The 16,622-nt window shown below is 49.1% G+C and overlaps 1 protein-coding gene and 1 long non-coding RNA gene across 9 annotated transcripts in view; one reads left to right on the forward strand and one right to left on the reverse strand.

Annotated features, from left to right (window-relative positions):
- Nucleotides 1–1,462, reverse strand: part of LOC310671182 — a 361,314-nt gene extending 359,852 nt beyond the window's left edge. Inside the window, exon 1 of the long non-coding RNA XR_014507870.1 lies at nt 163–1,462. This is a non-coding gene — a long non-coding RNA (uncharacterized lncRNA). The remainder of the gene's footprint in view (nt 1–162) is intronic.
- The window catches only part of SETD5 (SET domain containing 5), a 65,066-nt gene extending 48,980 nt beyond the window's left edge, over nt 1–16,086 (forward strand). For 5 of the 8 annotated variants that reach the window (XM_083424616.1, XM_083424612.1, XM_083424615.1 and 2 more), the window contains 7 exons: nt 1,472–1,725; nt 5,277–5,333; nt 8,029–8,484; nt 9,353–9,630; nt 12,147–12,280; nt 13,629–13,714; nt 13,837–16,086. In XM_083424616.1, the coding sequence (XP_083280742.1) occupies nt 1,472–1,725; nt 5,277–5,333; nt 8,029–8,484; nt 9,353–9,630; nt 12,147–12,280; nt 13,629–13,714; nt 13,837–14,463 (1,892 nt within the window). In that variant the 3' untranslated portion in view covers nt 14,464–16,086. The remainder of the gene's footprint in view (nt 1–1,471; nt 1,726–5,276; nt 5,334–8,028; nt 8,485–9,352; nt 9,631–12,146; nt 12,281–13,628; nt 13,715–13,836) is intronic. The other 3 variants (XM_083424613.1, XM_083424619.1, XM_083424618.1) reach the window with 1 other exon arrangement.
- The last annotated feature ends 536 nt before the right edge of the window (nt 16,087–16,622 follow it).

Genomic DNA, 16,622 nt, shown 5'->3' on the forward strand with positions numbered 1-16,622 from the left:
GAGGTTCCCTTTGGGATGCAGGTGGGCTGCCTGCAGCTCTGAGCCAGATTCCATTTGGCCTGATTCCATTTGTGTGGCAAGGAAAGAAAGAGGAGTAGAGTGGACACCTTGACCTCTGACCCCACTCTCACTTTTGGCTCAGGCTCCAGCCACCACCAATACAGTGGTACCTTGGGTTAAGAACTTAATTCGTTCTGGAGGTCCATTCTTAACCTGAAACTGTTCTTAAACTGAGGTACCACACTAGCTAATGGTGCCTTCCCACTGCCACCATGCGATTTCTGTTCTCATCCTGAAGTAAAGTTCTTAACCAGAGGTACTAGTTCTGAGTCTGTAACCTGAAGCGTCTGTAACCCGAGGTACCACTGTATGTGACTCCAGCAGATTACCCTCCAGGGCACGTGACCCCCAGCAGAAAAAAGGCTGCCTGCCCTGCTTTAGACGTTCTACTGATAGTGTGAGGGGTGGCTTACTGATGAGCAGCTACTTTGCAGCTGGGAAAAGTGTTTGAAGTTATCCAACTGCATGAGTGGGCGAAAGAAGCCTTGGTCTATTGAGAAAGAGAGATTAGCTTGTGTGTGCAGATGCAAAACACTCCAGTTGAAGGAAAGTGGGGGCTTCAAAGTTCTCTTTTGGTCTTGCCATCAGTAGCTGGTCTCTACCCTAGCAGGAGACTTGCTGCTGCACGGGTAGTGGAATTTGACAAAATAAAATTAACAAGGACTCATCGATGAAGATTGCTTGGTGTCTGAGGATAGAGATAATAGAGCAGAATAACCCTTTTACTGTACTTAGAGGATTGATTTGAAAGCATTGGGGACAGTAAAGAGTGCAGAGAGGGAGGCCTGGATGTTGTCAACAGGAAACTTAATAGGGGGACTTGTGGGCATTACTGGATGTTTCCTGCAAGGACTAGTTCTTGTTCCGACTTGTCTTGAATCCTTGCCAGATTACCCATCAGCCTAATGAGTGCAAGGAAGATGCACCATTCCTAGCTCAGGAAGACTGCAGGTAAATGAAAGGAAGCTTCACAAGGAAGTGATGCGGCTGAGTGGAAGAGGGAGAGGCTTGGGTTATCACTTTCTGGGCCACGACCCTGTCTTTTGGCAAGGTGCATACTGCTGTGTTGGTGGAGATGTATGGAGGTGATGTAGAGAGGCTTAGATTTTGGACAACCTAGACCTTAACAGGTGTTTTTATTAGCTTGTCGGATGCTTTTGGTTTGGACCCTTTTTTTATCCCTTGAGTCCTGAAATTGCCCCCCTTTCTTACCTTCCCCTGTTTTGGTAGTGCTCCTCTTTGGAGAAAAGAAGGGTTCTTTTTTAGAGAGAGAGAGAGAGAGCTGAAGAGTTGTCAGTATGGCAAGAACCAGTCAAAAATTTAAAGATTCGTGTCGGGGGAGTAGATGATGAGTGTAGATTGGGGCTTTGTAATGGTAGAGTCACTACCTGGATTCTGTGTTGCCTTTCAGATTTCCTGAGCCCCCTGAAGAAGTGGAAGTCTCGCTATCTAATGGAGCAGAGTGTTACCAAGTTATTGAGACCGCTTTCTCCAGTCACTCCCCCACTTCCTGACCCCTCGGTTCCAGATGCGCTGAGCCCACACCTCACCACGTCCTCCTCATCTATGCCAGGAGAGGAGGAATGTCGAAGTAGCTGCGGTGTGATCTTCTCACCAATTCCCTCCTTGGCTGCTAGTCGTTGTAATACTCCACTACAGTTTGAGGTAAGTTGGGGGTCAGGGTGGCAGCTTGCCCTGCAGACCTAGGATGTATGCATCAAAACTCCTTGGAAAAACACAGGTAGACCTAAGAAATGAGCAGATAGGTTTTTTAAAGAATCCTGTGTATTCCGAGAATCTGGCACCTCTCAGATTATAAAGTCCCTATTCTCCTTTATTGTTATGCACAGTAGATGGATACTAGATTGTGCAAAGGGTTACAGGTTACCAGAAACACTATTCCCTGCCCTCTGATTCATTTAATCTCAGCTTCCCCACCCCAGTAGCATCCAAAGATGCTGTCAGCTTCTGGGCTGCTGCTCTCCTGCATTCACCTCTTAGCAAACTCTAAGCTTTGGAGAACATTAGCTGTTTTGCATCCCCAGAATTCCCCATCTGCATGATGTGTTTCCTGTTCTTCTTACAGCCATTTGCCTCCCCCTTTCAAAACTTCTGTAAGCAGGTGTGAGTCATGCAGGTAGCCTCTGTTTTGCAGTTTCCCTCATGACAAGCACATGCCAGTGCTTTCATTCTGAAGCACCCTGTTTTCTTACTTTTTATTGTGTCCCATATTTGTGCTTGGGGTGGAGTTGGTGCTTCCCATTCCCGTTTTTCAATATTGGGCCACTAAACTCTTTAGGTCTGCTGCTGCCCCTTAGCAAATCTCCCTGGAAACATCTATTCTTATGAAAGTTGAGATGACCACAATTTGGGATTCTGGACTCTCGGTCTTCTGCTATTCTCAGCTTTCTGCCTAATTGTATGGGCTTTGAGTCTGGGCTGTGCATTTCTGTACACATAAGAAAACGATATTGCACCGAGAGAACCCAGGCTGTTGGAATCCAGATTCTGCAGCTTCTAAAACGGTGCATATCGGAAGCCTTTGCATGATTTCTCGTTCTTTGCAGAATTCTACTTCTGTTTATTTTTTATTTAACGAAATGTATGTACTGCTTGATTGTAACATAACCTCTAAGTGGTTTACAAGGAGGATTTATTCTGCTGACTGGGATGGCAACTCTTAAGCCGCTTTAAATCTTGCTCACCAGCAGCCCTGACTCCTAAGATTCCATCAGGCATTGCCCACATATTCTCAAGTGTAGCTTCGCAACCATAGTTGCTCCTTTGAAAAAAAAAAAAGAGAGAAAAAAATTCTTAAGCTGAATTCTGTGGCTGGTGTCCTGTGGCTTTTCTATACTTCCATATAATTGTAGCATTTCCACCACCGCGATTATGGCCCTGCTGTTTGAGCGCAAGTAGGTTGGTCATTATACAGTGCCTGATCATTAATTTTGCTTACTATCCAAATGGCAAGATCCCCAATCACTTTCCCAGTGCCTTTGGATTCAGCCCGTCTCGTGGGCTCTTGCACAGTTAGGCCACTTCCAGTTCTGCACGGAAACAGAGACAGGACTCGTTGGGCTGGGGGGAAATGCAGAATCGTGGTGTTGCCAGAAGCCACAGAAACTTGAGTGGCCTTAGCTGCACCAGTCTTAGTGAGACAGTGGCATGGGATGTCACTAGGACTTTGTATCTTGAGACTGGACGTTGGTCCCAATTTGCACTCCTGATTTGAAGCGGCACTTAAGGAGTGTTGGTCATAGCAAACTTCAGTCGGACTTCAAAGGTTTCTGCCCCGTGTAAGAAAGTGAGCGGCTTCTGCTGCTGTATGACTGAGTTTTCTGCCCACCTGCCCCTCTTTATGTGTGTTTCAGGGAAGGAACCTTTCAATGTGTTAAAGTTTCTACCACCCATTCTCCCCAGTTCCCCTGTGTTGAGGCTTCCCCTTTTCACACCATTCCACTCATTCATGACACGTTATTTATGTTTCCTTTAAATTATTTCCTGCTGCATTTCTGCCCGATCCATAATTGTCTTTTTAAAAAAGGAAGAAGCAAGTTAAATAATAGTGCATTGTTAAACAGCAGCCAGAAATAGTTCAAAGCAGTTTGAGCAGCAATCAACGGTGAAGCTATAAAAAGTTACCAAAAAAAAGTTACCCCTCAACCACACAAAAACAAACACAATAAAAAATAGCCCAAAGCGCCGAGGGCCTTCTGGAGGTTCCCTCACTGCGAGAAGTGAGGTTACAGGGAACCAGGCAGAGGGCCTTCTCAGTAGTGGCACCTGCCCTATGGAACGCCCTCCCAGCAGATGTTGAGGAAATAAGCAACTAACTTACTTTTAAAGGACATCTGAAGGCAGCCCTGTTTAGGGAAGTTTTTAATGTTTAATGCTGTATTGTGTTTTTAACATTCGCTTGGGAGCCGCCCGGAGTGGCTGGGGAAACCCAGCCAGATGGGCAGGGTATTAATAATAACATTATTATTATTATTATTATTGTTATTATTATTATTAATTTCCCAAGCTTGGGAATTCAGCTGTTGTTGAACTGCAACTCCCAACATCCCTAGCTAGCAGGACCATTGGTCAGGGATGATGGGAACTGTAGTCCAAAACAGCTGGAGACCCAAGTTTGGGAACCCCTGCCCAAGAACATATTTCACTGTGCTTATGTGGTTTAGAGTTGAACCAGTCTTTCTCAATTCCACGTGCTCTCGATGTTTGAACTACATATGCCATCAGCCTAGGAGTTATTGTCCAAAGCATTGGAGGAGCCCTGGGGTGGGGAAGGGTAGTTTAGGTAAAAGTACTTATTGTGGGTCTGTGTCTCATGGGCTTCTGCACTTAGAGATCTGAAGCTGTCTTACCTTTGAAGTGTTCAGAAGCTCAATATTTAATCAGTTTTTGGTGGGGGGTTTTTGAGAGAGAGAGAGAGACCCAAAGTGACTTTCTTGGTAAAAGGATTTATGGCATGGCGACATCAGCTTAATAAAGGGGTTCTGCCATGTGTCGCTGCTCTTTTTGCCCCAACCAAATGTGGCTCTCCGGCCAGCATAACCCAGCAGATTCTGAGGGGGTCGGGTCTCCTCCTGCAGCTCATGCTTTCCAGCACTGCATACCTCAGGAAGGACCCTAGGTTTATGAAGGAAGAGAGAGATGCTTTCATGCAACGTTTCAATTCCAGGTATGGAAGCATCTCCCATGCTTCATGCCCACCTTCCCTCAAGGAGCTAGTACCATAATTTCATACCCACTGTATCTCAAGGAGCAGCCGGCTGAGGATTTTCTACATGATGCCTTCACCTTTTAGTCCAGTCTGAAAGCAAGGCATTGTGGGTGGAGAGTGATACGCCAGCTCTCATCCGAGTGATGGGGTTCGTGAGGTGTGGCTGGTTGGCCAGGCATCCTCGGAACACAAGGCAATGGAATGATCTCCGGTTTCTGCGCTGTCCTTTCATCCGGATACTAAAGTTGTAGCATGAGACACAGTAACTCCATCCTGTTTTTTTTCTACTCTAAAATCCATGTAATGTGTTCACTTCCCCCTAAGTGATGAGGCCACCCCCTTGATAGTCTCTTATCCTTCCCCCCACCCCCCGCAAATAGTTGTGGCTAACCTCTATGCTTGTTTCTTTTCTTTATTTTTTACTTCATTTTATTTTGCTTCTTGACTTGTAAAATTAGATGAATAACAAGATGCTTTTCCCTCCTAGAACGTATCCTCCCCTGAGAGTTCCCCTGCGCATAGGCCCGAGTCCCTGTCGCCCGAGGTAGTTATCACACCATCTCAATTGGAGGCGGAGAGGGTGTGTAGTTTGCGTGGTGAGCGTGTGTGTGTGTGTGTGTGTGTGTGTACACAATTGGAGGGAGGAGGGATAGGGGAAGCAGTGGGTGGGGAAGAAGGGGCTAGTCAAGTCAGATTCCTTTGTTGTTGAAGTTGAGAATTGAGTGGTGAACGAAGGGAAAATGCCAACCACTTTCCAGTTAATTCTTCTGAAGTAGCATTTCCTGTGGAGTGGGGGGGGGAGAGAGAGAGAGAGAGAGAGAGAAGGGAAGGGAGAGGAGAAAATGAATCAGACTCTTTTAATTTTTGGTGGCTGGCCCTGGGCCTTGCAACCACTGTGCTGTATGTTTTATTGAACCCATCTTCTTAATCCATTGCAGCATAGACAGTCCTGCTCCTGCTTTGTGCCAAAAGTCCACATTCTTCAAGATACAAACTCTGCGGTCAGATTCAATTGTGCAACTCGATAAGCATAATGCAAAGTTAATTGTTTTGTCTGGTGGAGTTTGGAGTCTGAGGCCAGGGAGCGATATGGCTCCTAAGAGGGCAAGGATGGCTATGTGGTTGTACAGACCTAGAGATCATTTTCTGGCAGGATTTGTTCTGTTTTTGTTTTCAGGCCATGATTGTTTTATAACAAACTGTTTTGATGCATGGCTTCCACCGAAAAGCAATGTACAGTGGTGCCTCGCAAGACGAAAAGAATCCGTTCCGGGAGTCTTTTCGTCTTGCGGTTTTTTCGTCTTGCGAAGCAAGCCCATTGACGGAGTAGCGCTATTAGCGCTATTGACATTTTAAGGGCTAAAAACGGCTTTTTAAGGGGGGGGTTAGCGGTTTTGCTGCTAAAATGCTTTTAGCAGCTTAGCGATTCAGAATAAGGGGTTTTGGAACAAAAAAAAATAATCAATTTTTTCCGCCATTTTTCGTCTTGCGAAGCAAGCCCATAGGGAAATTCGTCTTGCGAAGTGCCTCTGCAGACGGAAAACCCTTTCGTCTTGCGGGTTTTCCGTCTTGCGAGGCATTCGTCTTGCGGGGCACCACTGTAACACTTTTATAAAACAAATGCATGAGTAGCGGAACATAGAGCCCAAGAATGAGAAGGGAGGGACAGATTCTGAAAGAGGACTGGAAACTTAGGTCTAGCTTCCCAGAAATCTAGTTAAAACAGTGTGCCGGGTGCCAAAGCCAGTCTGGAACTGCAAAAGGCCAACAGCCCTCAACCTGAATGTCTCAAACAAGTATCAAACTGGGGAGTTGCTCACTGACGGCTGCCCTCCCGGATAGCCAAAAAGTGCCTGGACTTTCCAAAGCATTAGACACAACAGTCTGTCCTCCGTCGTGAAGAGCAAAATGGATTGAAGACTGCAGGTCATAGGATTCCGGCAGAGGCTTATGGGTGCCTTCATGCCTTTATGCATTTGTACTCCCCCCCAGTGCCCTAAATCTGCCACGCACATCTTGTCTGGTGTATGTATTTGCACCCACACAGCATTTTGTGCATTACAGTACACACAAACATGCACACCTTTCCTTGCCTAGAGATGGATCTTTGTGAAGGAAAGGGGTGCGACGCCGCTCTTAGGTTTGTCTGCTTTCACTCCAAGGCAGCGGGACAAGAGAGCTTTGTTTTGTAACCCTCCCACCTCCAGCCTATCAAAACGGAGAAGCAGCACTTTGTAGAGTGGGGTTATACCCCCATTTCAGTTTAGGTGGTCAGCCTGCAAGCATAATGTTGGGGTGCTGTATCTAAACACCACCATGGCAAAAATTCAAGATAACATAAAAGGGATAGAAGCTAATAATGGACATATCTGCAAAGCTTGAGGTAGGCAGTGCACTGTCAACAAGTTTTCTAAGTTGCAGAGCAGGAATGAGCTATGCAGTATGGTTTATGTTCGTTGGTCTTATTTTGATCAGAGTACCGAGGCTTTTTAAATCCTTGACAGCTTGGACAGGGATGGGAGTTATTGGGGGCAGAGGAAAGTTTGGGAGCAGTGCAGGGTGCTAAAGATTCGTCCCCATTGAATGGGCAGCTCCTCTCCCAATTGCCTTTTGATGCAGCCACCACCCACACTTTTTTAAGGGCCTTGTAATAATTGGAAACCTGTTAACCCAGGATTCTGCCCGTGGCTTGCGTGCCATCCTGCGAAGCCTAGATTCTGTCACGTGTGCTTGTCAGTTCTCTTCTTCAGAGATTTCTGAATGCCGTGAAGCGTGCTTGCAAAGTGTGCTTGTGACTAGCTTTTCAACAAAGAGGTTGGTGGATAAGAGTACCTGGTGTGTGGTGCCTTGAAGTTTTCCTTGATTCTTCACCTTTTATTGAAATGGTTGTGACGTTATATGTTAAATAGTGACCTTGAAAACACACCGAGGCTCATTTGAGCCCGCCAACATCACCATCCACGAGGGGGAGGGACCCTGCAAATTTAATTTGCCTCCAGAAATTCCGCAGAGGAAGAGAGCGACTATGCAGCTAGGGGGGAGAAAAAACCCAGGCAGAGCGGAGAGCAAAAGACTGGGAACAAAGAGTGAGAAAGCCGTATATGTGCTGTCCGTGGGAAAGGGGGTCTTTCCTGAATTAAAAGTGTCTTTCTCTTGTCTGCCCCTTTCACCTGCTTCTCTACCCTGTCTGATATCCTCTCCCTCGCCCGCCCCCACACCCCCTTTGTTGGTCCTTCCAGCTCTGCCTTAGGACGGACCTTGACCTACAGAAAGCAGGATTCCTGGATGCCGGCACTAACAGCTGTCCAGAGAAACCCTCCTTGCTCACTCCGGGGCATTCTGACCTGGCATCCCAGCCCTTGGAGACCAGCTTCCCAGGAAAGAGTGGAGAAGCCCAGGCGCTGCTACGAAGTTCCGACCAGGCTTTTCGGACAGAGTTTAACTTGATGTATGCCTTCTCCCCTCTGAATGCTATGCCTCGGGCAGACGGATTGTTACGGGAGTCTCCGCAGATGGCCGACGGGAAGCTTCTGAATCCAGACAGGGGCTGCTGCAGTTCCCCTGCGGAGGGATACTTTGGCAGGCACGAGCAGGCGCTTCTGAAAGAAGCCGCGCACGGACCCTTGCCCCCCTGCGGCGAGAAAACCTGCGAAGGCGTTAAATCCACACCCCAGAACCCTCCGCAGAGGAAAAAGGCAAGTATCCGACATGAGTAACACAAGCACAGTCACTCGAGGCAGAAAGGAGGGCCTGCCCGGGGTGTCTGTGTGTGTGCATGCTGGGAAATCGTACAAGAGGAGGCAGCCTGGAGCCTGCTGAGAGACATGCAGACTCTCCATTTCTTGGTAGCGTTAGCAGCTGACGCATCTTTCTTTGGTGACAACAGGATGAAAGCAGACATCACGTTCCCTGGAGGCAACAGGGTGTGGAGTCTGTTCTTAGAGGGTGGTTCTTATCTCCGCTTTACGTTGTGCTCGATTCTGTGTGACCCGGAGGTCTGGCTTTAGGTTTCCTGCTGGCCATAGGCTGGAGAGCAGCTTCCTTGCACCAGCACAAAACCCATGTAGCCCACAGGGCATTGCAGCAGGTGCCTTTTAAGCGCACGTATGCACACATGGGACGCACACATGCACGTATGGGACGCGGGTGGCGCTGTGGGTAAAAGCCTCAGCGCCTAGGGCTTGCCGATCGAAAGGTTGGCGGTTCGAATCCCCGCAGCGGGGTGCGCTCCCGTTGCTCGGTCCCAGCGCCTGCCAACCTAGCAGTTCGAAAGCACCCCCGGGGGCCAGTAGATAAATAGGGACCGCTTACTAGCGGGAAGGTAAACGGCGTTCCGTGTGCAGCTCTGGCTCGCCAGAGCAGCGATGTCACGCTGGCCACGTGACCCGGAAGTGTCTTCGGACAGCGCTGGCCCCCGGCCTCTTGAGTGAGATGGGCGCACAACCCTAGAGTCTGTCAAGACTGGCCCGTACGGGCAGGGGTACCTTTACCTTTAATGCACACACGCACGGGTGTTGAGTCATGTCACCTGCCTGAAGCTGATGATAGCCTTTTATCTCCTAGGTATCCCTTCTGGAGTACCGCAAACGAAAGCAAGAAGCCAAGGAGGGAGGGGATTCCTCTCGATGCACAGGGACACCTACCCGGCTGAGTGTCAGCTGCTCGGGGGCAGATGTGGATGCTGCTGGCCTCGTGCAGGGCTCGGGGGCCCACACCCTGTCTTCTCCCCAGCATGGCTTCTCCCCCTCTCATTCTTCTTCGTCTCACCTGGAGGAAGTCAGCCCACCAGAACCACGGGGGACCACGCACAGCAAATCCCAGGACAGCATCAGCAGTAGATGGTGAGTCTCGGGAAGCAAACTATGGCAGAGACACGTGTTGTTTCTAGGAGTTCCTCCCTGACAAGATGAGAAGAGATAAAAATGTTTATGCCCTGTGCCGTGCCTTGCCTCACTTTGGTCTTAAAGGGGAGGATGATAACATCGATAGCGAACTTTCAGCACAGAGAGAGCACTTTCCACAGCTCTCCCTTACTGTGGGCTGCAGTCCGCAAAGAGCCACCCTGCTGGATTCAAGCAAAGGCCTGTCCAGCATTGTTTCCAGCAGTGGCCTGCCAGGTAATTTCAGGAAACTTTCAAGGAGATCAGAAAACAACAGCCCTTTTCTCTTACGCGTCCCAAGCATCTGGTATTCAGAGTCCAGTTGCCTCTGAACTCAGAGGTTCTGTTAAGTTATTGCCATTATTCTGCTGTCAGTGAACTTACAGAATTTGGCTTCCCAAATTTTTGTTTTTACCTTGCCACATATTGACACTGCTTCTATAAGCAAGTTGCAGCACTACTCTGGTTACGTACTTAATTCGTTCTGGAGGTCCGTTCTTAACCTGAAACTGTTCTTAACCTGAAGCACCACTTTAGCTAATGGGGCCTCCCGCTGCTGCCGCACGGTTCTCATGCTGAAGCAAAGTTCTTAATCCGAGGTACTATTTCTGGGTTAGTGGAGTCTGTAACCTGAAGCATGTGTAACCTGAAGTGTATGTAACCCGAGGTATCACTGTAGTAGCATCTGAGTTCAGTGATTCCAAAGACTGTGGTCTTTGTTAGATCTGCAGTGTTACATGCGCTCCGGAGTTCCAACTTTTCTGCCCTTTGCAACTAGCGGGCAGTGGTGGGGCAGAGCTGTTTCAGAGTGGGGGGGGGGGGTTAGAGTCCTGTACACTCAAGCTTGTTACGTTTCCTCCTGAGGACCTTCCTCTACCTTTGCGTACAGATAACTGACCTTTTCTGCTGCATCAGCTATACTGGGGACAGGCGGTGACTTCGAATCACAAGCCATATTTACACAAGAGCCTCCACAGATTTGCTGGGCTTTGCAATATTGGCACACAGTTTTCATTTTAAAAGAAATGAAGTTTCCATCTCTCTCAGTTGCCAAGGAACTGCTTTTGCAATCTAAACAGATGGGCTCCTCCTCCTATTAACCCTGCCCTGCAGGAAGCTCTTGCTAGCCAAAGTAAAGCAGCAGTAAATATGTACATTCCTTCCTTCCACATCCCCACCCATATATATATATATATATCTCCTCATTGAAATGTGACCACCTGTCTAGCTCATTTTTGCAAATTAACTGTAAAGACATAAAATAAGCAGATTCAATGGGAGGGAGGGATCTAGCGCGTAAGCTTTTTTATTTCAATACTTGAAATACAGTGGTACCTCAGGTTACATATGCTTCAGGTTACAGACTCCACTAACCCTGAAATAGTGCTTCAGGTTAAGAACTTGGTTTCAGGATGAGAAAAGAAATCGTGCTCTGGCGGTGCGGCAGCAGCAGGAAGCCCCATTAGCTAAAGTGGTGCTTCAGGTTAAGAACGGACCTCCGGAACGAATTAAGTACTTAACCCGAGGTACCACTGTACTAGCATTGATTGTACTGTAAAAGTTGGAGCGGAAGTACCCATTGGAGTTAAGCCAGGAATGGGGGGGGGGGCGGGTTGCAAACATAATTATGAAACCCAAAAGGGTAAAATTCTGGCTGCCGTGCTTCAGCGTGGAACATGCTGTACATGCCTTCTTTCACACTCCTTGCAACTGCCTTGTGAAGGAGGCTGGGCACCATTGTTGCGATTTTACTTATAGTAAAAAGTTGAGAGTCGAATGACCTACCCAGAGCCCTTTCAGCGAGTCCAGTTCTCACTAAAGTGGTCCTAAGCAGAGAAAATCCATACCAGCTGTGTAAAATGAGCATTTTAACATTTCAAATTACCTTGGTGAGCAGAGCATGGTGAAATAGAGCTTTGTTTTCTGCATTACAACTTCATTTGTGTATCGATTGGAGACCTCTCTAAAGCACAAAGTAAAATCTCTGGCTATATTTTTACTGCCCCAGAGCAAACCATCCTAATAAACACTGCAGCCGTGGCAGCATTCCAGCAGTGGTTGGGTTGCTCGTACAATATCCTGTGTATGCCTCGAACTCCTATCCCAGGCTAACTGCCTTCTGTTTCCCCCAACGAAACTGTAGAAATAGGCTGCAGTGTTACCGTTTGATTAAAATGGTTATTTGTCTCTAATGAATATTTTCTAGCCATCATTGTGAGACAAGCTCCACTCTGCCCTAGAATTAAACAGCACTTGCCTCAAGGTGCACAAGCTTTAAGCTGCAGGTTGCGCATATTGTAGAAATGCACATGAACAAAACCCCTCCAGACCTCAGGGGAACCTTTCAATATAATAAACTACAGTTGTTGTTTAAAAAACCCAACAAAACATTGCCACGAGATGCTTGAAATTGTTTAGACCTCTTGAAGGGTCCTGAGGTGCCATTCCCATTCTCGCTCTTTTGTGCCCTGCTATAGGATGGTTCCCACCTCGGTGGAGCGGCTGCGAGAAGGCCGTGGGATTCTGGAGAAGGTTTTACGCAGCAGCGCCAAGTTGTGTCAGAGAGGAGAGCCCTCGCCCACTCGGGAGAGCCTAGGGGAGAGAGAAGCAGGTAAATGGGAATGCGCTGGGGGCGGGGGGAGCTGCCTTTGGAGCTCGAGCAGCTGGGGCTGAATCTACAGGCAGGGCTCTGATCTTGTGGAAGGACGGAGTCCAAGACCCTCTGTGAGTTACGGGACTTCTGCTCACATCACTCCAAACAAAGCAGTTAAGATTCATTCGCTAGCTTTGTCTTGTGGATGCAGCTATAAGTCTCTCTCTTGCTCTACTGATTGACTTACACAAGTGTTTACAGTGAGGTATTCAAGAAGAGGTTAGGCGGGCATAGAATTGAAGAGTTCAAAGAGACCCCAAGGGTCTTCTAGTCCAACCTCCTGCCATGCAGGAATCTCAGCTGAAGCATCCATGACAGATGCCCATCCGACCTCTGCTTAAAAACCTCCAAGGAAGGAGAGTCCATCACCTCCTGGATGAGTATGTTGATCCAGTGTCAAACAGCTCTTACCGCCAGAAATTTCTTCCCAATGTTTAGTTGGAATCTCCTTTCTTTGTAATTTGAATCCCTTGGTTTGGGCCCTAGCCTCCAGAGCAGAAGAAAACAAGCTTGCTCTATCCTCCATGTGGAAGCCCTTGAGATATTTGAAGGTGGCTATCGCATGGTCGGCGGTTCGAATCCCCGCTGGGGGGTGTGCTCCCGTTGCTCGGTCCCAGCGCCTGCCAACCTAGCAGTTCGAAAGCACCTCCAGGTGCAAGTAGATAAATAGGGACCGCTTACCAGCGGGAAGGTAAACGGCATTTCCGTGTGCTGTGCTGGCTCGCCAGATGCAGCTTGTCATGCTGGCCACGTGACCTGGAAGTGTCTTCGGACAGCGCTGGCTCCCGGCCTATAGAGTGAGATGAGCGCACAACCCTAGAGTCTGGCAAGACTGGCCCATACGGGCAGGGGTACCTTTACATTATCGTATCTCAGACTCCTCTTTATCTCAACCGTTCCTCATAAGGCTTGGTTTCCAGACTCTTGATCCTCTTGGTTGCCCTCCTCTGCACACATTCCAGCTTGTCAATATCCTTCTTAAATTGGGGCACCCAGAACTGGACACAGTGTGTGGTCTGACCAAGGCAGAAGAGAGGAAAGAGGATTGGCTAGATAAGGCCATGATTCTGTGAAAGAGAGTCTTTCTCTCCCCCCCCCCCCTGCGCCTTCAGTGTTGCTCCTCTAGCTATTGAGGTTTTATTAGTTTTATTCTAATCCTTCCTACCTTTCAGTTTTTCTAGAGTTGGGGCTCTTCAGGGGGTCTCTCTCACACCTGTCCCTGCTACCAGGGCTCACCTGTAGCTGGTTCCTCCTAATCCAGCAACCTGTATTTCTGCTGCTAGACCCTCTCTGCTCTGCCTTCCAGATGCTGCGGAAGGAGATTCGACAGACCCCCTCAACCCTTCCCTCAAGGGACCAGCCGTTTATAGTCCTTCGCGTTACAGCTACCAGGTACGTGAGGCAATACACACCTCGTGCAGTTGGCACTCGGGCACGGTCCAGCCTTTCTTACCGGGGTTGCAGAGCCGGATGCCGAACGACGGTTTTGTGATGCCTGCTTCTTTCCCTTGCAGCTCTTGCAGTCGGACAGCCCGCGGGCGGAGTCGCAGACCGTCCTCCAGAGCGCCTCCCCGTACCGAGGACACCCCATGCCATCCCCTGGCTACAGCTACAGGTCCCAGTCCCAGAGAGCAGGGCACCTTCCGCCCCTCGGCTCCTCAGAACCCTCCCTTTCCTCTGCCCCTCCGGTCGCCACAGACTCCTCGGCTCTGTTTGCAGGGAACTCTGGGTATTATAGCAGCCAGCAGCCGTCTGGCAGTGGCGTCTTGAAGAAGAGCTGCCCCGTAGCCACTGCTCCCAGCCCTGCCCAAACGGCGGCAGCCGTAGACTGTTTGCCCCCCTCTGAAACAGGGTCTCATCCCTGCGTGGGAACCGCCGGCTGCCCTCCTTCCTCCTCCTCCTCCACCACCACTTCCTCGTCGTCTTCTTCCTCGTCGTCCTCCAGGCCCTCGCAGTCAGACTTGCGGACTATCAACCCTCCCGCCTCTGGGCAGCCTGCTCTGTACCAGAGCTCCAGAGCCGCAGCACTTTCCAGCTCGCAGCAGCACTACTCCCACCGAGGGGGAGGAGGCAGCATCAATCAATACAGACTGCAGCAGCTTGCAGGGTCAGGCGTAAAGACTCAGACCGGCTTTTCTTAGGGCAGGACAGACTAGAGCCCACCGTTCCTTCTGGCAGTGGCTCGCGGGGGAGCCATGCCGGGACAGCAAAGGGCCCAGAGGCTGGGGCTCTGGGGTGTCCTGGGCAAGAGAGAGCACTGCCGGCCACCCCCTGGCTTTGGAAGGAGGAGAAGGCAGTGGCGGCGGCGGCAGCATTGGCAGAAAAGCATCTCCCTGGTGTCCGGGTACGTTGTAGAAAGCAAACGGTGCTGAGTGGCATGGCCTCTGTCTCCTGCCGGTGCCCTTAGCTGTAGTCACCTGGGCAGGTAGGGAAAGCTTGAATATGAAACCAGTGCAAATCAGACAAATAAATAAATAGGGGGAGATGGGGATATGTGGGGGGAGGGGGGGCGTTAATCTAAATCCCAAAGTGCTCTCTGCAAGGTTGGGTTCCCAGAGTATTCTGGTCGGGGAGGGTTGGGGGCTTAGTCCATTCTGATCATTCCAGTTGCAAATAAAGAGCATATGTGGGAGAGAAGCAAGAGCCGTGGGGTGGGGCTGGTAGCAGTGTGAGTGCATGTGTGCGTGTGTGTGTGAGAGAGAGAGAGGGCAGGGTGTGCGTGCAGGCATTGCTGCAAAAAGTCACTCTGGTAAGTCCATACTATGCCTCTGAAGTTGGCATCTCGCTGCCAGTGAGGGGGTGGCCTAGGGGTGTGGTCAGTTCGTTCCAGTGCTGTGGCAAGGGGAATATGGACGGTGGCTTGCTTTAGGCGCCTGCCCTCATTCTAGGTGGGGGTGATGAGCGAGGTGCCCAGTCTGGTGGCATTGCTGCTGCTGTGGTCAAGAGTATCATGGAGTGCATGAGAACACGCCTGCTACCTCCCCCTGAGGCCCAAGAGCAACAACACCAGGCCCGCCAAATGCTCTGTCAAATTCCATACAGTTGCCAGCTTTTCTCACTTGTTTACCTGTCAAGCGTGCGTTTTTATTTATCTAATTTTATATTCAGTTATAACCATAGTAGGTTAGCAAAAATATCAGGCAGGTCTAACCCTGGTCCTGCCAAGGACCTTCTCGTTTCCTCTCGGACAAGATATTGCTGTGAGCATGTCTTCCCTCATTTCTCAGATGCACAGTCTTTCCCCCCCCCCCCTCCCATTTCTTTCTTTTTTTAAAAAAATAATAATAATAATTAGGACTGTTACAAGTTTCTCTAATCCACAACTGAAATCAGGTCTTCATTCGACTTAGAGGAAACTTTTAAAATTGATCAGAGCAGAGCAGAAGAAATAAACGAACCCTTTCCTTCAAAAGTGTCTGGCTGTTAGCGTGTTGGGGATAGAACTTGTCACCCACAAGACAAGTCCTATAATACTGTATAAAAACAAAGGGTGTCAGCTTCACTGGGCTTTGCAGCTTCCCTTTCCGACATGCTGAGCATGCCTCGTGGGGGTGAGCATTGCAAGCGATGGTTCTGGAGATCAGCAGGCAAAAGGCGATGCGCCTGTTCTATGCGCAGTCGCTGGGAAGGAGCCACCAGGAAGTCTGGGGGGCAGGCGGGCGAGCTGTAGCGCTGCCCTCAAGTGGAGTTGTACACTGTGCTGTAACATTTGAACTTTCACAAGAGATGTAATAATTTTGATAATAAAATACTTAACTTGAAAACCAGCCTGTTATGCTCTCTCACTGGGTTCTTGGGCGATGAAGTGTGGTTTTGTTTACGCAAAATCCAGGTGAAGCTGAAGGGACAGGGTGCCTTGTTGCACACAGCCCAAGATTTCAGCCCTCCTTTCAACATACAGCCCCCAAGATCTGGAGATCGTTCAAGGGAAAAGAACCCCAAAGTTAAGGGGCAGTTGCTGAGAGTGCCCCTTTTCTCATCCTTCTTGGACCTGGTTTGCTGCTGTACATGGTATTCCATATCTATCTTAAATGATATAATGGAGCAATGAGTAAAAGCGGGCTCTTAGGTTTGGTAGGACCAGGACCTTAAACAGAGATTGGAAGGCAATCTGGAGCTATTTCTGGCACTGGTGTAATTTGGTCCTGATTATCTTGCACAAGACAAGCCACAGCATTTTGTACCAGTTTAACGCATCTGAACTGTTATCAAGGGCAGCCCTGCGTGAACTGCATTATTATAGTCAAGGCTATAATAAATTTTATTTATATCCCACCCTCCCCAGCCGAAGCCGGGCTCA

The sequence above is a fragment of the Podarcis tiliguerta genome (assembly GCF_965153285.1).
Source record: "Podarcis tiliguerta genome assembly, chromosome: 2".
In the NCBI taxonomy this organism is placed as follows: domain Eukaryota; kingdom Metazoa; phylum Chordata; class Lepidosauria; order Squamata; family Lacertidae; genus Podarcis; species Podarcis tiliguerta.